General features: G+C 43.2%; 1 protein-coding gene across 1 annotated transcript in view; it reads left to right on the forward strand.

The window, feature by feature from the left end:
• The window catches only part of LOC139389819 (huntingtin interacting protein 1 related b), a 38,601-nt gene extending 24,292 nt beyond the window's left edge, over nucleotides 1–14,309 (forward strand). Inside the window, exons 16-32 of the mRNA XM_071136785.1 lie at nucleotides 164–280; nucleotides 373–474; nucleotides 774–968; nucleotides 1,233–1,380; nucleotides 1,529–1,615; nucleotides 1,762–1,869; nucleotides 2,014–2,150; nucleotides 2,237–2,347; nucleotides 2,487–2,545; nucleotides 2,635–2,665; nucleotides 2,764–2,826; nucleotides 11,743–11,843; nucleotides 11,972–12,077; nucleotides 12,211–12,334; nucleotides 12,433–12,494; nucleotides 12,594–12,821; nucleotides 12,989–14,309. Coding sequence (XP_070992886.1) covers nucleotides 164–280; nucleotides 373–474; nucleotides 774–968; nucleotides 1,233–1,380; nucleotides 1,529–1,615; nucleotides 1,762–1,869; nucleotides 2,014–2,150; nucleotides 2,237–2,347; nucleotides 2,487–2,545; nucleotides 2,635–2,665; nucleotides 2,764–2,826; nucleotides 11,743–11,843; nucleotides 11,972–12,077; nucleotides 12,211–12,334; nucleotides 12,433–12,494; nucleotides 12,594–12,821; nucleotides 12,989–12,997 — 1,788 coding nt within the window. The 3' untranslated portion in view covers nucleotides 12,998–14,309. The remainder of the gene's footprint in view (nucleotides 1–163; nucleotides 281–372; nucleotides 475–773; nucleotides 969–1,232; nucleotides 1,381–1,528; nucleotides 1,616–1,761; nucleotides 1,870–2,013; nucleotides 2,151–2,236; nucleotides 2,348–2,486; nucleotides 2,546–2,634; nucleotides 2,666–2,763; nucleotides 2,827–11,742; nucleotides 11,844–11,971; nucleotides 12,078–12,210; nucleotides 12,335–12,432; nucleotides 12,495–12,593; nucleotides 12,822–12,988) is intronic.
• Nucleotides 14,310–15,731: the final 1,422 nt, after the last annotated feature.

The raw sequence follows: 15,731 nt of genomic DNA on the forward strand, positions 1-15,731 counted from the left end.
CTTACCATCCTGAAACAAGGCCGAGTATAGCCCACAAAGATCTCCGCCACGGCACAACCCAAGGGGGAGCCAACCCATATAGACTCAGACTCAACTGAGCATTATTTTTCTGTATAGTGTGAAGAGAATGTTTAACAATGTATATGTGACATTGTGTTGGCAGAGTGCAGACACAGTGAAGATGCTGTCAGCCACCCAGCAGACTCAGGAGGAGGTGGAGAGGACTAAGCAGCAGTTGGCTTTTGAGGTGGATCGCATCAAACAGGATGCTGACATGAAGGTTAGTGTTATTGAGTATTAGAAATGGTGATCCAGTACTGTATTAATCTTTTATCTAAATGACTGAATAATGTTATTGTTTTATCATTGCAGCTTGAGGAGCAGAAGTTTGAGATGGAGAAGCTTAAAAGAGAGTTTGAGGAGAAGAAGGCAGAAGTGGAACGTGTCAAAGGCACTCTGCAGAGCAACGAGAAGGTGTGTGGTGATGATGCAGTAAATACTGAATAAAGTGGGTTCCCTCTACTATGTAATGACACAGGGGACTCATGTGATTCACCATCATGCAAAACTAGATGCAAAAGAATCGCCCCACTTTCCAGACTTGCAAATCAGGATTGTCTGTGAAGGCTATAGGAACCTGCACTGTGTGAGGAAGTGATCACATGAAAGTCTCACAAACATCAGAAAAGTATTTTCTGTACCCATTATTCTGTTATCTGCCTTCTTCCTGTCTCTTCTCTACCCTCTCTCTCTTCCTCCTCCCTCTCTCCCAGGTGGGGGAACAGCAGACCAGATCCATGTCCGCCCTGCAGGCGGAGAAGGAGCGTCTGATGCACTCTGTGAGTGAGAAGGAGGCAGCACTGTCAGCCCTGCGCCATGCTGCACAGCTGCAGCAGTCATCCCTGCAGCAGGAGAGGGAGAGGAGAACCAGGGAGCTGGGAGAGCTGCAGGGCAGGCTGCAGGAGAAGGTCAGTCAGGACAGCACCGCACAGAGTTCAGTCAGCTGCTTTGTCTTGTCAGTCATTTGTTGATTGCAAAAAAGAAAATAGACAGAAGCTATACTGCTGTTCAAATCCCCTATTACTCAGACTGTGCATTGCAAAGTGACAGATTTTCTTTAATCATTGAACAATTTGGCTGTCTGCACAATATAAGATAAACCATTAGTATGTCTGTGCCCATCTATTTTTCCCTCTGACCGTATGTCTGACTGTCTCATTGCATCTGTGTAGTCTAGCCGTGAGGAGCAGCTGCAACAGAAGCTGCTGGAGGAGCAGTTCTCTCTGCTGCAGGGAACGGTCTCTGAGGCTGAGAGCATCATCCAGGATGCTGTGGCCAAACTGGACGACCCCCTGCACATCCGCTGCACCAGCTCCCCAGGTTAAAATGAGTGAACGTACACATACACACAGAGAGATGCTGTTCATATCACTTAGAATATAAAGTGAAAGATGACTCATCCATGCATGTGTGTAAATTTATAAAAATAATGCTTTTCAAGCTTTTATCTTTCGCTCCACCACCACAGATTACCTTGTCAGTCGGGCAGATGCCACTTTAGGCTCCATTGACAAAGTGAAAAGGGGTCACTCAGACTACCTGACGAACATGGGAGGTGAGATGCTCATTACTTTGTGCTCAGTGTTTTCGATATAATTAGTCGTCTTTGAGCAAACCCAGTGATAATGGTCATGAGTGCTCGTTAGTGACAGAGCTTGGCTGTGTTACTGGCAGTGATGAATCCTTTCCTCTGTTTACCAGATGTTGGTGGACTGCTGAGGGCCCTGACCCAGTTCTCCCACCTGGCTGCTGACACCATCATCAACGGCAGTGCCACAGCGCACATGGCTCCCACCGACCACGCCGACCGTAAGGATGTTCTCTTCAAATATAACGGATTCCTGTTAGAAATGGATCTTGTATCTTATTGGAATTTTACTGAAATATGATATTGAATCCATTTGGTATGTGATTACAGTGTCAGTGTGTATCTTGCACTTTTGCACCCTGCAGGTCTGACTGAGAATTGCAGGGGCTGTGCCACTCAAAGTCTGCAGTTCCTGAAGGACCTCAAGTCCAAGGCCTCTCTCCAGAGGGCAGATCCGGCCTCCATTCGCATTGTGGTCCAAAAGATCCTGAGGCTTGGGGAGGTAATGGACTACTGGGCAGTCTTCTCAATTTTTATCCCTGTCCTTTTACTGTTTTTCTTAATCTCATCTCCTCTTCCAATGTTTAGGAGCTGCGACCTAAAGGCGTGGATGTGCGACAGGATGAGCTGGGAGATCTGGTGGACAAGGAGATGGCAGCAACATCAGCAGCCATTGAGGAGGCAGTGCGCAGAATCGATGTGAGGATCACAACCATGTAGAACATCCCACTGTAGAGGGGAATGACATCACAAGCTCAACACTTGTCTACACAATATATCTGTATTCATACCCAGGTTTTATCCACATTTCTCAATTGCTGTTTTTCTATATCTAAAGGAAATGATGAATCAGGCACGAAAGGACACCTCTGGCGTCAAACTTGAGGTCAATGAACGGTCAGTAGTATGTTTGACTTACACTCTGTATTTTAGTTGAAATACTTAATGCATTTTTCCCCATCATGAAAGTACTCCTTGTTTCATAGAATCCTCTACAGCTGCACAGACCTGATGAAGGTAAGATGGCTGCTATTCTACTTACTGGTTTGATTGACTTAAAAGGTCTGATCGAAATCCTAATAATACTGCGTTCCCTCCTTTCCTCTCTCCTTCAGGCCATCCATCTACTGGTCCTGACATCAACCGACCTACAGAAGGAGATTGTTGAGGGAGGGAGGGTGAGTCTTGACATTTAGAATTTAACGTTGAAAACTTTGTGAAAATGGTGGTAGGCCTGATCACCGACAACGGTGGTAGGCCTGATCACCGACAACGGTGGTAGGCCTGATCACCGACAACGGTGGTAGGCCTGATCACCGACAATGGCGAGGAGGTCAGAGTGGTGCCAGGACAACAACCTCTCCCGCAACATGATCAAGACAAAGGAGATGATCGTGGACGACAGGAAAAGGAGGGCCGAGTACGCCCCCATTCACATTGATGGGGCTGTAGTGGAGCAGGTCGAAAGCTTCAATTCCTTGGTGTCCACATCACCAACAAACTATCATGGTCCAAACACACCAAGACAGTCGTGAAGAGGGCACGGCAACACCTTTTCCCCCTCAGGAGACTGAAAAGATTTGGCATGGGTCCTCAGATCCTCAAAAGGTTCTACAGCTGCACCATCAAGAGCATCCTGACTGGTTGCATCATAGCCTGGTATGGCAACTGCTCGGCATCCGACTGCAAGGGCTTACAGAGGGTAGTGCGTACGGCCCGGTACATCACTGGGGCCAAGCTTCCTGCCTAAAAATTGTCCGACTCAAACCGACCTATTCTCATAGACTATTCTCTCTGCTGCCGCACGGCAAGTGGTACCGGTGTGCCAAGTCTAGGTCCAAAAGGCTCCTTAACCGCTTCTACACCCAAGCCAAAATAAGACTGCTGAACAGTAAATGAAATGGCTACTGGGACTATTTGCAATGAACCCCCCCTTTTTTAAAACTCTGCTGCCACTCTTTTTATTCATTTATTTAACCTTTATTTAACTAGGAAATTCTCGCTGTTTATTGTTTATGCATAGTCACTTTACTTTACCTAGATGTTCAGTACCAGTCAAAGGTTTGGACACCTACTCATTCAAGGGTTTCTTTTATTTTTACTATTTTTACATCGTAGGATAATTGTAGAATACATTGTAGAATAATAGTGAAGACATCAAAACTATGATATAACACATATGGAATCATGTAGTAACCCAAAAAGTGTTAAAACAAATCCAAATGTATGTTAAATTCTTCAAAGTATCCAACCTTTGCCTTTTTATTTAACTAGGCAAGTCAGTTAAGAACAAATTCTTATTTACAATGACGGCCTACCAAAAGGTGAAAGGCCTCCTGCGGGGAATTAAAGTAAAAATAAATTAAATGGAAAATATAGGACAAAACACACAGACGACAACATAGCATGGCATCAACACAACATAACAACATGGTAGCAGCACAAAACATGGTACAAACATTATTGGGCAGTGACAACAGCACAAAGGGCAAGAAGGTAGAGAGAACAATGCATCACACAAAGCAGCCACAACTGTCCGTAAGAGTGTTCATGATTGTGTCTTTGAATGAAGAGATGTCCAGTTGGAGGGTTTGTTGCAGCTCGTTCTAGTCGCTAGCTGCAGCAAACTGAAAAGACGAGCGACTCAAGGATGTGTGTGCTTTGGTGACCTTTAACAATATGTGACTGGCAGAACGGGTGTTTGAATGTGCAGAATGAAGGCTGCAGTAGATATCTCAGATAGAGGGGAGTGAGGCCCAAGACAGTTTCATAAATGAGCATAAACCAGTGGGTCTTGCAACGGGTTTACAGAGGAGTATAGAGTGCTGTGATGTGTCCTATAAGGAGAATTGGTGGTAAATCTTCTGGCCGAATGGTAGAGGACATCTTGCCGCTCAAGAGCACCCTTACCTGCCGATCTATAAATTACGTCTCCGTAATCTAGCATGATGGTTATGACTACCTCAAGCTCTAAACCCTCAGAGGTAGTAATCACACCTGTGTGGAGTGGGGCGTGGAGTTCCCACATATGCTGAGCACTTGTTGGCTGCTTTTCGTTCACTCTGCGGTCCAACTCATCCCAAACCATCTCAATTGGGTTGAGGTTGGGTGATTGTGGAGGCCAGGTCATCTGATGCATCACTCCATCACTCTCCTTCTTGGTCAAAAAGCCCCTACACAGCCTGGAGGTGTGTTGGGTCATTGTCCTGTTGAAAAACAAATGATAGTCCCACTAAGTGCAAACCAGATGGGATGGTGTATCGCTGCAGAATGCTGTGGTAGCCATGTTGGTTAAGTGTGCCTTGAATTCCAAATAAATCACTGACAGTGTCATCAGCAAAGCACCCCCACACCATGACATCACCACTTCCATGCTTCATGCTGGGAACTACACGTGGAGATCATCCTTACACCTACTCTGTTTCTCACAAAGACACGGCAGTTAGAACCAAAAATCTCAAATGTGGACTCATCAGACCAAAGGACAGATTTCTACTGGTCTAATGTCCAATGCTCGTGTTTCTTAGGCCAAGCAAGTCTCTTCTTCGTATTCTTCTTCCTTTTAGTAATGGTTTCTTTGCAGCAATTCGACCATGAAGGCCTGATTCATGCAGTCTCCTCTGAACAGTTGATGTTGAGATGACTATTACTTGAACTGTTAAGCATTTATTTGGATGCAATCTGAGGTGCAGTTAATTGCAGATTTCTAAGGCTGGTAACTCTAATGAACATATCTTTTACAGCAGAGGTAACTCTGCGTCTTCCTTTCCTGTGGCAGTCCTCATGAGAGCCAGTTTCATCATAGCGCTTTATGGTTTTTGCAGCTGCACTTGAATAAAGTTTCAAAGTTCTGACCTTCACGTCTTAACCCTTGTGTTGTCTTAAGGGTAAAAATTGAGCCGCCACTATGTTTAACAGCAGAGAACCCCCTAAATGATATTATTTTTACTTGAAATTTTACTGACTTTAGAATATGTGGAACATCGCCTTTGTTCATATTTCCATGAAAACTGTACACCACCAGGGTGTCTTAGGTTATACAATTGTCTTAGGTCTTAGGTTGTCTTAGGTTATACAATAATTGACACAACACAAAGACACACACACACACACACTGAGAAATTGATAGGTGTTCTACTGATTTGAAATCAGCCAGCAGCTCAAATCAAATTTTTTATATAGCCCTTTGTACATCAGCTGATATCTCAAAGTGCTGTACAGAAACCCAGCCTAAAACCCCAAACAGCAAGCAATGCAGGTGTAGAAGCACGGTGGCTAGGAACAACTCCCTAGAAAGGCCAAAACCTAGGAAGAAACCTAGAGAGGAACCAGGCTATGTGGGGTGGCCAGTCCTCTTCTGGCTGTGCCGGGTGGAGATTATAACAGAACATGGCCAAGATGTACAAATGTTCATAAATGACCAGCGTGGTCAAATAATAATAATCACAGACAGAACAGGAGCAGCCGCACGGCCGGGTGGACTGGGGGACAGCAAGGAGTCATCATGTCAGGTAGTCCTGAGGCATGGTCCTAGGGCTCAGGTCCTCCGAGAAAGAGAATTGGAGAGAGCATACTTAAATTCACACAGGACACCGGATAGGACAGGACACCGGATAGGACAGGAGAAGTACTCCAGATATAACAAACTGACCCTAGCCCCCCGACACATAAACTACTGCAGCATAAATACTGGAGGCTGAGACAGGGGGGTCAGGAGACACTGTGGCCCCATCCGAGGACACCCCCGGACAGGGCCAAACAGGAAGGATATAACCCCACCCACTTTGCCAAAGCACAGCCCCCACACCACTAGAGGGATATCTTCAACCACCAACTTACCATCCTGAAACAAGGCCGAGTATAGCCCACAAAGATCTCTGCCACGGCACAACCCAAGGGGGGGCGCCAACCCAAACATTAAGATCACATCAGTGACTCAACCCACTCAAGTGACGCACCCCTCCTAGGGACGGTATGAAAGAGCCCTAGTAAGCCAGTGACTCAGCCCCTGTAATAGGGTTAGAGGCAGAGAATCCCAGTGGAAAGAGGGGAACCGGCCAGGCAGAGACAGCAAGGGCGGTTCGTTGCTCCAGAGCCTTTCCGTTCACACTCCTGGGCCAGACTACACTCAATCATATGACCCACTGAAGAGATGAGTCTTCAGTAAAGACTTAAAGGTTGAGACCGAGTTTGCGTCTCTCACGTGGGTAGGCAGACCATTCCATAAAAATGGAGCTCTATAGGAGAAAGCCCTGCCTCCAGCTGTTTTCTTTGAAATTATAGGGACAATTAGGAGGCCTGCGTCTTGTGACTGTAGCGTACGTGTAGGTATGTACGGCAGGACCAAATCAGAGCGATAGGTAGGAGCAAACCCATGTAATGCTTTGTAGGTTAGCAGTAAAACCATGACATCAGCCCTTGCCTTGACAGGAAGCCAGTGTAGGGAGGCTAGCACTGGAGTAATATGATAAATTATTTTGGTTCTAGTCAGGATTCTAGCAGCCGTATTTAGCACTAACTGAAGTTTATTTAGTGCTTTATCCGGGTCGCCGGAAAGTAGATCATTGCAGTAGTCTAACATAGAAGTGACAAAAGCATGGATTAATTTTTCTGCATCATTTTTGGACAGAAAGTTTCTGATTTTTTTTGCAATGTTACGTAGATGGAAAAAAGCTGTCCTTGAAACAGTCTTGATATGTTCTTCAAAAGAGAGATCAGGGTCCAGAGTAACGCCAAGGTCCTTCACAGTTTTATTTGAGACGACTGTACAACCATTAAGATTAATTGTCAGATTCAACAGAAGATCTCTTTGTTTCTTGGGACCTAGAACAAGCATCTCTGTTTTGTCAGAGTTTAAAAGTAGAAAGTTTTCAGCCATCCACTTCCTTATGTCTGAAACACATGCTTCTAGCGAGGGCAATTTTGGGGCTTCACCATGTTTCATTGAAATGTACAGCTCTGTGTCATCCGCATAGCAGTGAAAGTGAACATTATGTTTTCGAATGACATCCCCAAGAGGTAAAATATATAGTGAAAACAATAGTGGTCCTAAAACGGAACCTTGAGGAACACCGAAATTTACAGTTGATTTGTCAGAGGACAAACCATTCACAGAGACAAACTGATATCTTTCCGACAGATAAGATCTAAACTAGGCCAGAACTTGTCCGTGTAGACCAGTTTGGGTTTCCAATCTCTCCAAAAGAATGGTATCAAAAGCAGCACTAAGGTCTAGGAGCACAAGGACAGATGCAGAGCCTCGGTCTGATGCCATTAAAAGGTAATTTATCACCTTCACAAGTGCAGTCTCCGTGCTATGATGGGGCCTAAAACCAGACTGAAGCATTTTGTATACATTGTTTGTCTTCAGGAAGGCAGTGAGTTGCTGCGCAACAGCCTTTTCTAAAAATTGAGAGGAATGGAAGATTCTATATAAGCCAATTTAGTTTTTAAAAATTTTCTGGGTCAAGGTTTGGCTTTTTCAAGAGAGGCTTTATTACTGCAACTTTTAGTGAGTTTGGTACACATCCGGTGGATAGAGAGCCGTTTATTATGTTCAACATAGGAGGGCCAAGCACAGGAAGCAGCTCTTTCAGTAGTTTAGTTGGAATAGGGTCCAGTATGAAGCTTCAAGGTTTAGAGGCCATGATTATTTTCATCATTGTGTCAAGAGATATAGTACTAAAACACTTGAGCGTCTCTCTTGATCATAGGTCCTGGCAGAGTTGTACAGACTCAGGACTACTGAGCTTTGAAGGAATACGCAGATTTAAAGAGGAGTCCGTAATTTGCTTTCTAATGATCATGATCTTTTCCTCAAGGAAGTTCATGAATGTATCACTGCTGAAGTGAAAGCCATCCTCTCTTGGGGAATGCTGCTTTTTAGTTAGCTTTGCGACGGTATCAAAAAGGAATTTCGGATTGTTCTTATTTTCCTCAATTAAGTTGGAAAAATAGGATGATCGAGCAGCAGTAAGGGCTCTTCGATACTGCACGGTACTGTCTTTCCAAGCTAGTCGGAAGACTTCCAGTTTGGTGTGGCGCCATTTCCGTTCCAATTTTCTGGAAGCTGGCTTCAGAGCTCGGGCATTTTCTGTGTACCAGGGAGCTAGTTTCTTATGAGAAATGTTTTTAGGGGTGCAACTGCATCTAGGGTATTGCAAGGTTAAATTGAGTTCCTCAGTTAGGTGGTTAACTGTTTTTTGTCCTCTGGCGTCCTTGGGTAGACAGAGGAAATCTGGAAGGACATCAAGGAATCTTTGTGTTGTCTGTGAATTTATAGCACGACTTTTGATGTTCCTTGGTTGTGGTCTGAGCAGATTTGTTGCAATTGCAAACGTAATAAAATGGTGGTCCGATAGTCCAGGATTATGAGGAAAAACATTAAGATCCACAACATTTATTCCATGGGACAAAACTAGGTCCAGAGTATGACTGACAGTGAGTGGGTCCAGAGACATGTTGGACAAAACCCACTGAGTCGATGATGGCTCCGAGAGCCTTTTGGAGTGGGTCTGTGGACTTTTCCATGTGAATATTAAAGTCACCAAAGATTAGAATATTATCTGCTATGACTACGAGGTCCGATAGGAATTCAGGGAACTCAATGAGGAACGCTGTATATGGCCCAGGAGGCCTGTAAACAGTAGCTATAAAAAGTGATTGAGTAGGCTGCATAGATTTCATGACTAGAAGCTCAAAAGATGAAAATGTCGTTTTTTTTTGTTTTTTTTTTTGGAAATTGAAATTTGCTATCGTAAATGTTAGCAACACCTCCGCCTTTTCGGGATGAGCGGGGGATATGGTCACTAGTGTAGCCAGGAAGTGAGGCCTCATTTAACACAGTAAATTCATCAGGCTTAAGCCATGTTTCAGTCAGGCCAATCACATCAAGATTATGATCAGTGATTAGTTAATTGACTATAATTGTCTTTGAAGTAAGGGATCTAACATTAAGTAGCCCTATTTTGAGATGTGAGGTATCATGATCTCTTTCAATAATGACAGGAATGGAGGAGGTCTTTATCCTAGTGAGATTGCTAAGGCGAACACCGCCATGTTTAGTTTTGTCCAACCTAGGTCGAGGCACAGACACAGTCTCAATGGGGATAGCTGAGCTGACTACACTGACTGTGCTAGTGGCAGACTCCACTATGCTGGCAGGCTGGCTAACAGCTAGTGGCAGCTCCTGAAGAAGATCACCATGGTTGGCACAGTTAGAAAGAACAAGCCTGAGCTTCCCCCTGCACTGCTTGCAACAAGGGGGAGAGAGGCCCTCTCATCAAAGTTTGCCTTCACCCCCACCACCACTCTATTTTCTTGACTCCCAAAGAGGAACAAGAATGTGGTCCTCCTACAACCACAAAGGAGGTGTGGACGACAAGGTGATTGGAACTTACAGCTGCCCACTGGCCATCTTCTGTAACATCATTGATATGTCCTCATACAATGCCTTTGTGATATGGAACAAGATCAACCCTACGTGGATGCCTGATAAGCAGAACAAGAGGAGGGTGTTCCTGGAGCAGTTGGGAAAGGCACTTGTAACCCCACACATTCAAAGAAGGGAGCGCCTCCCCCGCACAGCAGCTTTTGCAGCGCTTGTGAAAGCTGTTCAGGGGGCTGAATCTCATCCAGATCCAGCTGGGGCAGGCAAGAGGAGGATATTCCAAATCTGCCCCCCAAAGGACTGTAAAACAAATACTATGTGCTGGACATGTGAGAATTAAATCTGCAAAGTCCATGCACAGACACTTGCAAACTGTCCTACATGTGCTAATTAGAGTTGATAGATTCAAAACAAAAACATAAAGAACATAAATCAATCTTATTTTATTTATTGTTGTTTTATACACCTTGTGGGTGTGGGCAATTGTTAAAAAATGGGAGAAGTATAGTATTTTGTAGTTGAATTCCTCATTGTACAGTATATAAGAATATATCATTATGTTGCCAGAAAGGTTCAAGACATATTTTTTCCTTTCAATAAAATGCATTCAAAACTACTTTCTGCATGTTTCTGCTACTTTCTTAGCACTTATATAGCCTATCTCTTGCTAAAAAAAAGTGTTTACACCTATGCAGTACCTTTAGCAATAATAATAATCCTCTACATTAGTAAAGAAAACAATTATGACAGGTGTGTGGTAATAAAAACAAGTGGTGTCAACTGATTTAAATGCAGTCTTACTGCATTGTGAAGAGGGAAACCCCAGATATTCACAAAGTTTGATGAATGACAGGTTGTTTCTTCATGCAAAATAGAGTTGGGGTTTAAAATTCAATTAAGCTGCTTAATTTAAGGGTTTTGTGAAGGCAAGTCATTTTTGACCCTTAGGACAAGGGGGTGTACAGAATGTTAAGACTAACACAAGGGTTAAAGTAATGATGGACTGTTGTTTCTCTTTGCTGAATTGAGTCGTTCTTGCCGTAATATGGACTTTGTCTTTTACCAATAAGGGTTATCTTCTATATACCCCCCTACCTTGTCACAACACAACTGATTGGCTCAAACGCATTAATAAGAAGGAAAGAAATTCCACAAATGAACTTTTAACAAGGCACACCTGTTCATTGAAATGCATTTCAGGTGACAACCTCATGAAGCTGGTTGAGTGTGCAAAGCTGTCTTCAAGACAAAGGGTGCCTACTTTGAAGAATCTCAAACATAAAATAACACTTTTTTTTGTTACTACATGATTCCATGTGTTATTTCATAGTTTTGATGTCTTCACTATTATTTTACAATTTAGAAAATTGTAAAATAAAGAAAAACCCTTGAATGAGTAGGTGTGTCCAAACTTTTGACTGGTACTGTATATATTACCTGGACTAACCTGTAGCCCCGCACATTGACTCTGTACTGGTACCCACTGTATATGTTTTTATGTTCCTTTATTTTTTGTTTAGTAAATATTTTCTTTAACTCTTTAAAAAAATATATATTAAAAAATATATATATTTTAACTGCATTGTTGGTTAAGTGTTTAAGTAAGCATTTTTAGCTGTTGAATTCGGCGCATTACTACTTTATTATTATTTTTTTTTTAAAAGTAATGTCCTGATCACTGCTAGACTTGGTCTTCTCTTTCTAGGGTGCAGCCACTATTAAGGAATTCTACGCCAGGAACTCCCGTTGGACTGAGGGACTCATCTCTGCCTCCAAAGCTGTGGGATGGGGAGCCACACAGATGGTGTAAGTACATTATAGGGGGTCGCCTTAACTTTTTATTCGAGTGTGGTTATTTGTGTGTGTGTGACTTAGAGATCCCTCATGTTATAGGACGGGATGATGGTGTGATGTTTGTCTGGTTTCTCCCACAGTGAGTCTGCTGATAAAGTGGTGCTGCACACTGGTAAATATGAGGAGCTCATCGTCTGTTCACACGAGATCGCTGCTAGTACAGCACAGCTGGTTGCTTCCTCCAAGGTGAGAAACAAAACACAACCTTTTTAACTTGTGTGTTCCCTTGCCAATATCTGTTTATTCTATTTTCCTCATATATTCAAAGTGTGTCCCTATCACTGTTTTCTTCATTCTCCCTCTCTCCTTCTGCATTTAGGTAAAGGCAGACCGCAACAGTACGAAACTGACAGCTCTCCAGCAGGCATCTCGCCGTGTGAACGAGATGGCGGCCAACGTGGTGGCCTCCACCAAGACAGGCCAGGAGAACCTAGAGGACAAGGGTTAGTGTGGTTGGTTGTGTGTCTTAACAAACAGATGTGAATCCTCTCAGGCCTTATGAGTCATATGGCTGTTTGATGCGTTTCCTTTTTTTCTGCAGATACCATGGACTTCTCTGGAATGTCCCTCATCAAGTTAAAAATGGAGGAAATGGAGTCGCAGGTGAGTCACCAGGCCTGTGTGTGTCTTTTTGAGCCTGTCTGCATGCCATGTGTGTGTTCTATGTGAAAATAACCTTTCTCAACTGTATGTTTGTCTCAGGTGAAGGTGTTGGAGCTAGAGAATCAGCTGGGTAATGAGCGTCTGCGTCTGGGAGAGCTCAGGAAGAAGCACTATGATATAGCAGGTGTTCCAGCAGCAGGCCTCTCAGAGGGCAATGGCCTGGCCCCCTCATCTGCCTCTGAGCCCTCCTCACCCAAACCCTCCAAGCCTAGCATCATGAGGAAACCTGCCTTGGCTCAGAAACCCAACTTACCACCTAAAAATATGGTAAGAGCCAAAATGGCTGGATTTGTGTTCATGTTTAGGGTAGTACTTGCTAAAGAAACTGCCACATAATGACACATTTAAAAAAATCTCAACTAATTCTTATTCTTCACCAAATACAAAATACTCTTATGCTATTTCAAATATGTGTGTTGTCTGTCTTATTGCAGTTTAGGTAGATTGATGCAGGCTAAAGAAGGACATCTCCATGCTGGATGGTCGGGTTGATCTGAGACAAACTGCCATCATATGAAGTGAACACAGGGTCCTTTTAAGCTGCCTCCAACCAGACGATCCTCTTTCCCAACCCCAACCGTACCTCTGTCCCTCTTTTCTTTTGCCAAACTGGAACTTGTGCTCCTTTCTTCAGCCTGATTTGATCCCACAGTGCTTTCTGCCTCTGAAGGAGACATGCTCTATTCTTCTTTTATAGATTAAACATCATATGCCACCAAGGTGGGATTCTTTGTTTCCGTGGACATAATGGTATTAAAAACTGAAAGGGAAAATATGAGGAAATCATGCAAAACTTTTTGTTATTGCAGCAATGCCATTTTGTCTGAACTTTTTACTTATAGCCTACTGTATATTAAAAATACTAATTTTATTAGTATGGACAGGATCACTGCAACATCACAAAATGACAGCAACATATTGAACTAGCCCATATCTGGGACAGCCTCATGTTGCTGTAATTTTCTATGTTGGTTGGTGTGTAAGAAAGGAAGGAGACATTGGCACACAGATTATGCGGATAAGAACATATTTCCACACATTAAGTCCTGCTCAATGTCTCTGTATTAGTTCCAGGTTGTCATTCCTTCTATAGCTTGATTTATTTCTAAGTGGGACTGTGGTCCTGAACTCAACTCTTTTCATATCACCAAATGATCATCAGTAAGACCAGGGGGTGAGAATTTTCAGGCAACCCTGTTTAGGTTAGTGTTTGATTCTAGATTTGATCAATTTAACCCCTGGTACAGGAACAGCTCCCATCATTAAAGCATGCACTAGTTTAGCTATACACATGGTCATAAGGAAGTATAATTATGCATTTAAAAAATATATATCTATATACAATTGGAAATTCACTCAATGGGGATTAGCAATCTGCACATCACAAATTATTCTTTGCATCTCTTCTACGTGCTCCCTAGCCACTGAATGTCTCTCACACTGGTTATATAAAACTGGCTATGCAGTCAAAGGATGTTGGTGAAGATGCTGGTACACAAACGGAATCTCTGTACTTGACAAATAATTATCACCTTGAATTTTTAGAGGAAGGCTACTTTCCAAAGCTGAAAATGGACAGTATGTGGAAGGAATTCTTCTTTTGCTTCTGGGAGCTTTTCTTATGATTACTTCTGTGCTTTCATTTGTAATAAACACATTTATACATTCAAATCTATTAATATATTTTAGTAAAGATTACTGTGGTTCCTCCATGTAATAAGTGTATGTCAAATGAGCAATAAATGTTTATGGTCATCTGTTTGTTCTTCTGTATTTTGGAAGGTAAAATGGTAGTTGTCAGCAGGTTTTTAAAACAACTACATATTTGGATTATGGCTGTTATTGACCCTGGAATTGTTTACTGGAACTAGGCATATATAGGGAGGGGGGGCATCATATAGTCTAAAAAACTGACACAGCCTTTGAGGATGTTTGAAAATGGTAAACAGAAAAAATATATACTGAACAAAAATATAAATGCAACATGTAAAGTCTTGGTCCTATGTTTCATTAGCTGAAATAAAAGATCCCAGAAATGTTCCATAAGCACAAAGCTTATCTCTCATTGTATGCATACATTTGTTTACATCCCTGTTAGTGAGCATTTCTCCTTTGCCAATTTAATCTATTCACCTGACAAGTGTGGTATATCAAGAAGCTGATTAAATGACATGGTCATTACACAGGTGCACCATGTGCTGGGGACAAGAAAAGGCAACTCTAAAATGTGCAGTTTTGTTATACAACCCAATGCCACAGACATCTCTAGTTTTGAGAGTTTGAAATTGACATGCTGACTGCAGAAATGTTCACCAATTGTATTTCTCTACCATCTGCTGCCTCCAATGTCATTTTAGAGAATTTGCCAGTATGTTTGACCAGCTACACAACCGCAGACCACGCCAGCCCAGGACCTCCACATCCAGCTTCTTCACCTGCAGGATTGTCTGAGACCAACCATCCGGACAGCTGATAAAACTGGGTTTGCCATCTCAGGGAAGCTCATCTGCGTGCTTGTCGTCCTCACCAGGGTCTTGATCTGACTGCAGTTCAAAGTCGTGACCAACTTCAGTTGCCAAATGCTCACCTTCGATGGCCACTGGCACGCTGGAGAAGTGTGCTCTTCAAGGATTAATCCCGGTTTCAACTGTACCGGGCAGATGGCAGACAGTGTAGCGTGCAAGGTGTCGTAAGGTCGAGCAGTTTATTGATGTCAACGTTGTGAACCGAGTGCCCCATGGTCGTGGTGGGGTTATGGTATGGGCAGATATAAGCTATGGACAACGAACACAATTGCATTTGAATGCACAGAGATACAGTGACGAGATCATGAGGCACATTGTTGTGCCATTCATCCACCGCCACACCTTCATATTTCAGCATGATAATGCACGGCCCCGTGTCGCAAGGATCTATACACAATTCCTGGAAGCTGAAAATGTATCAGTTCTTCCAAGGCCTGCATACTCACCATAAATGTCACCCGTTGAGCATGTTTGGGATGCTCTGGATCGACGTATGACAACTTGTTCCAGTTCCTGCTAATATCCAGCAACTTCGCACAGCCATTGAAGAGGAGCGTGACAACATTCCACAGGCCCCAATCAACAGTCTGATCAACTCTATGCGAAAGAGATGTGTTGTCCTGCATGAGGCAAAAGGTGGTTACACCAGATA

This window comes from Oncorhynchus clarkii, chromosome 30 (assembly GCF_045791955.1).
Source record: "Oncorhynchus clarkii lewisi isolate Uvic-CL-2024 chromosome 30, UVic_Ocla_1.0, whole genome shotgun sequence".
Classification (NCBI taxonomy): domain Eukaryota; kingdom Metazoa; phylum Chordata; class Actinopteri; order Salmoniformes; family Salmonidae; genus Oncorhynchus; species Oncorhynchus clarkii.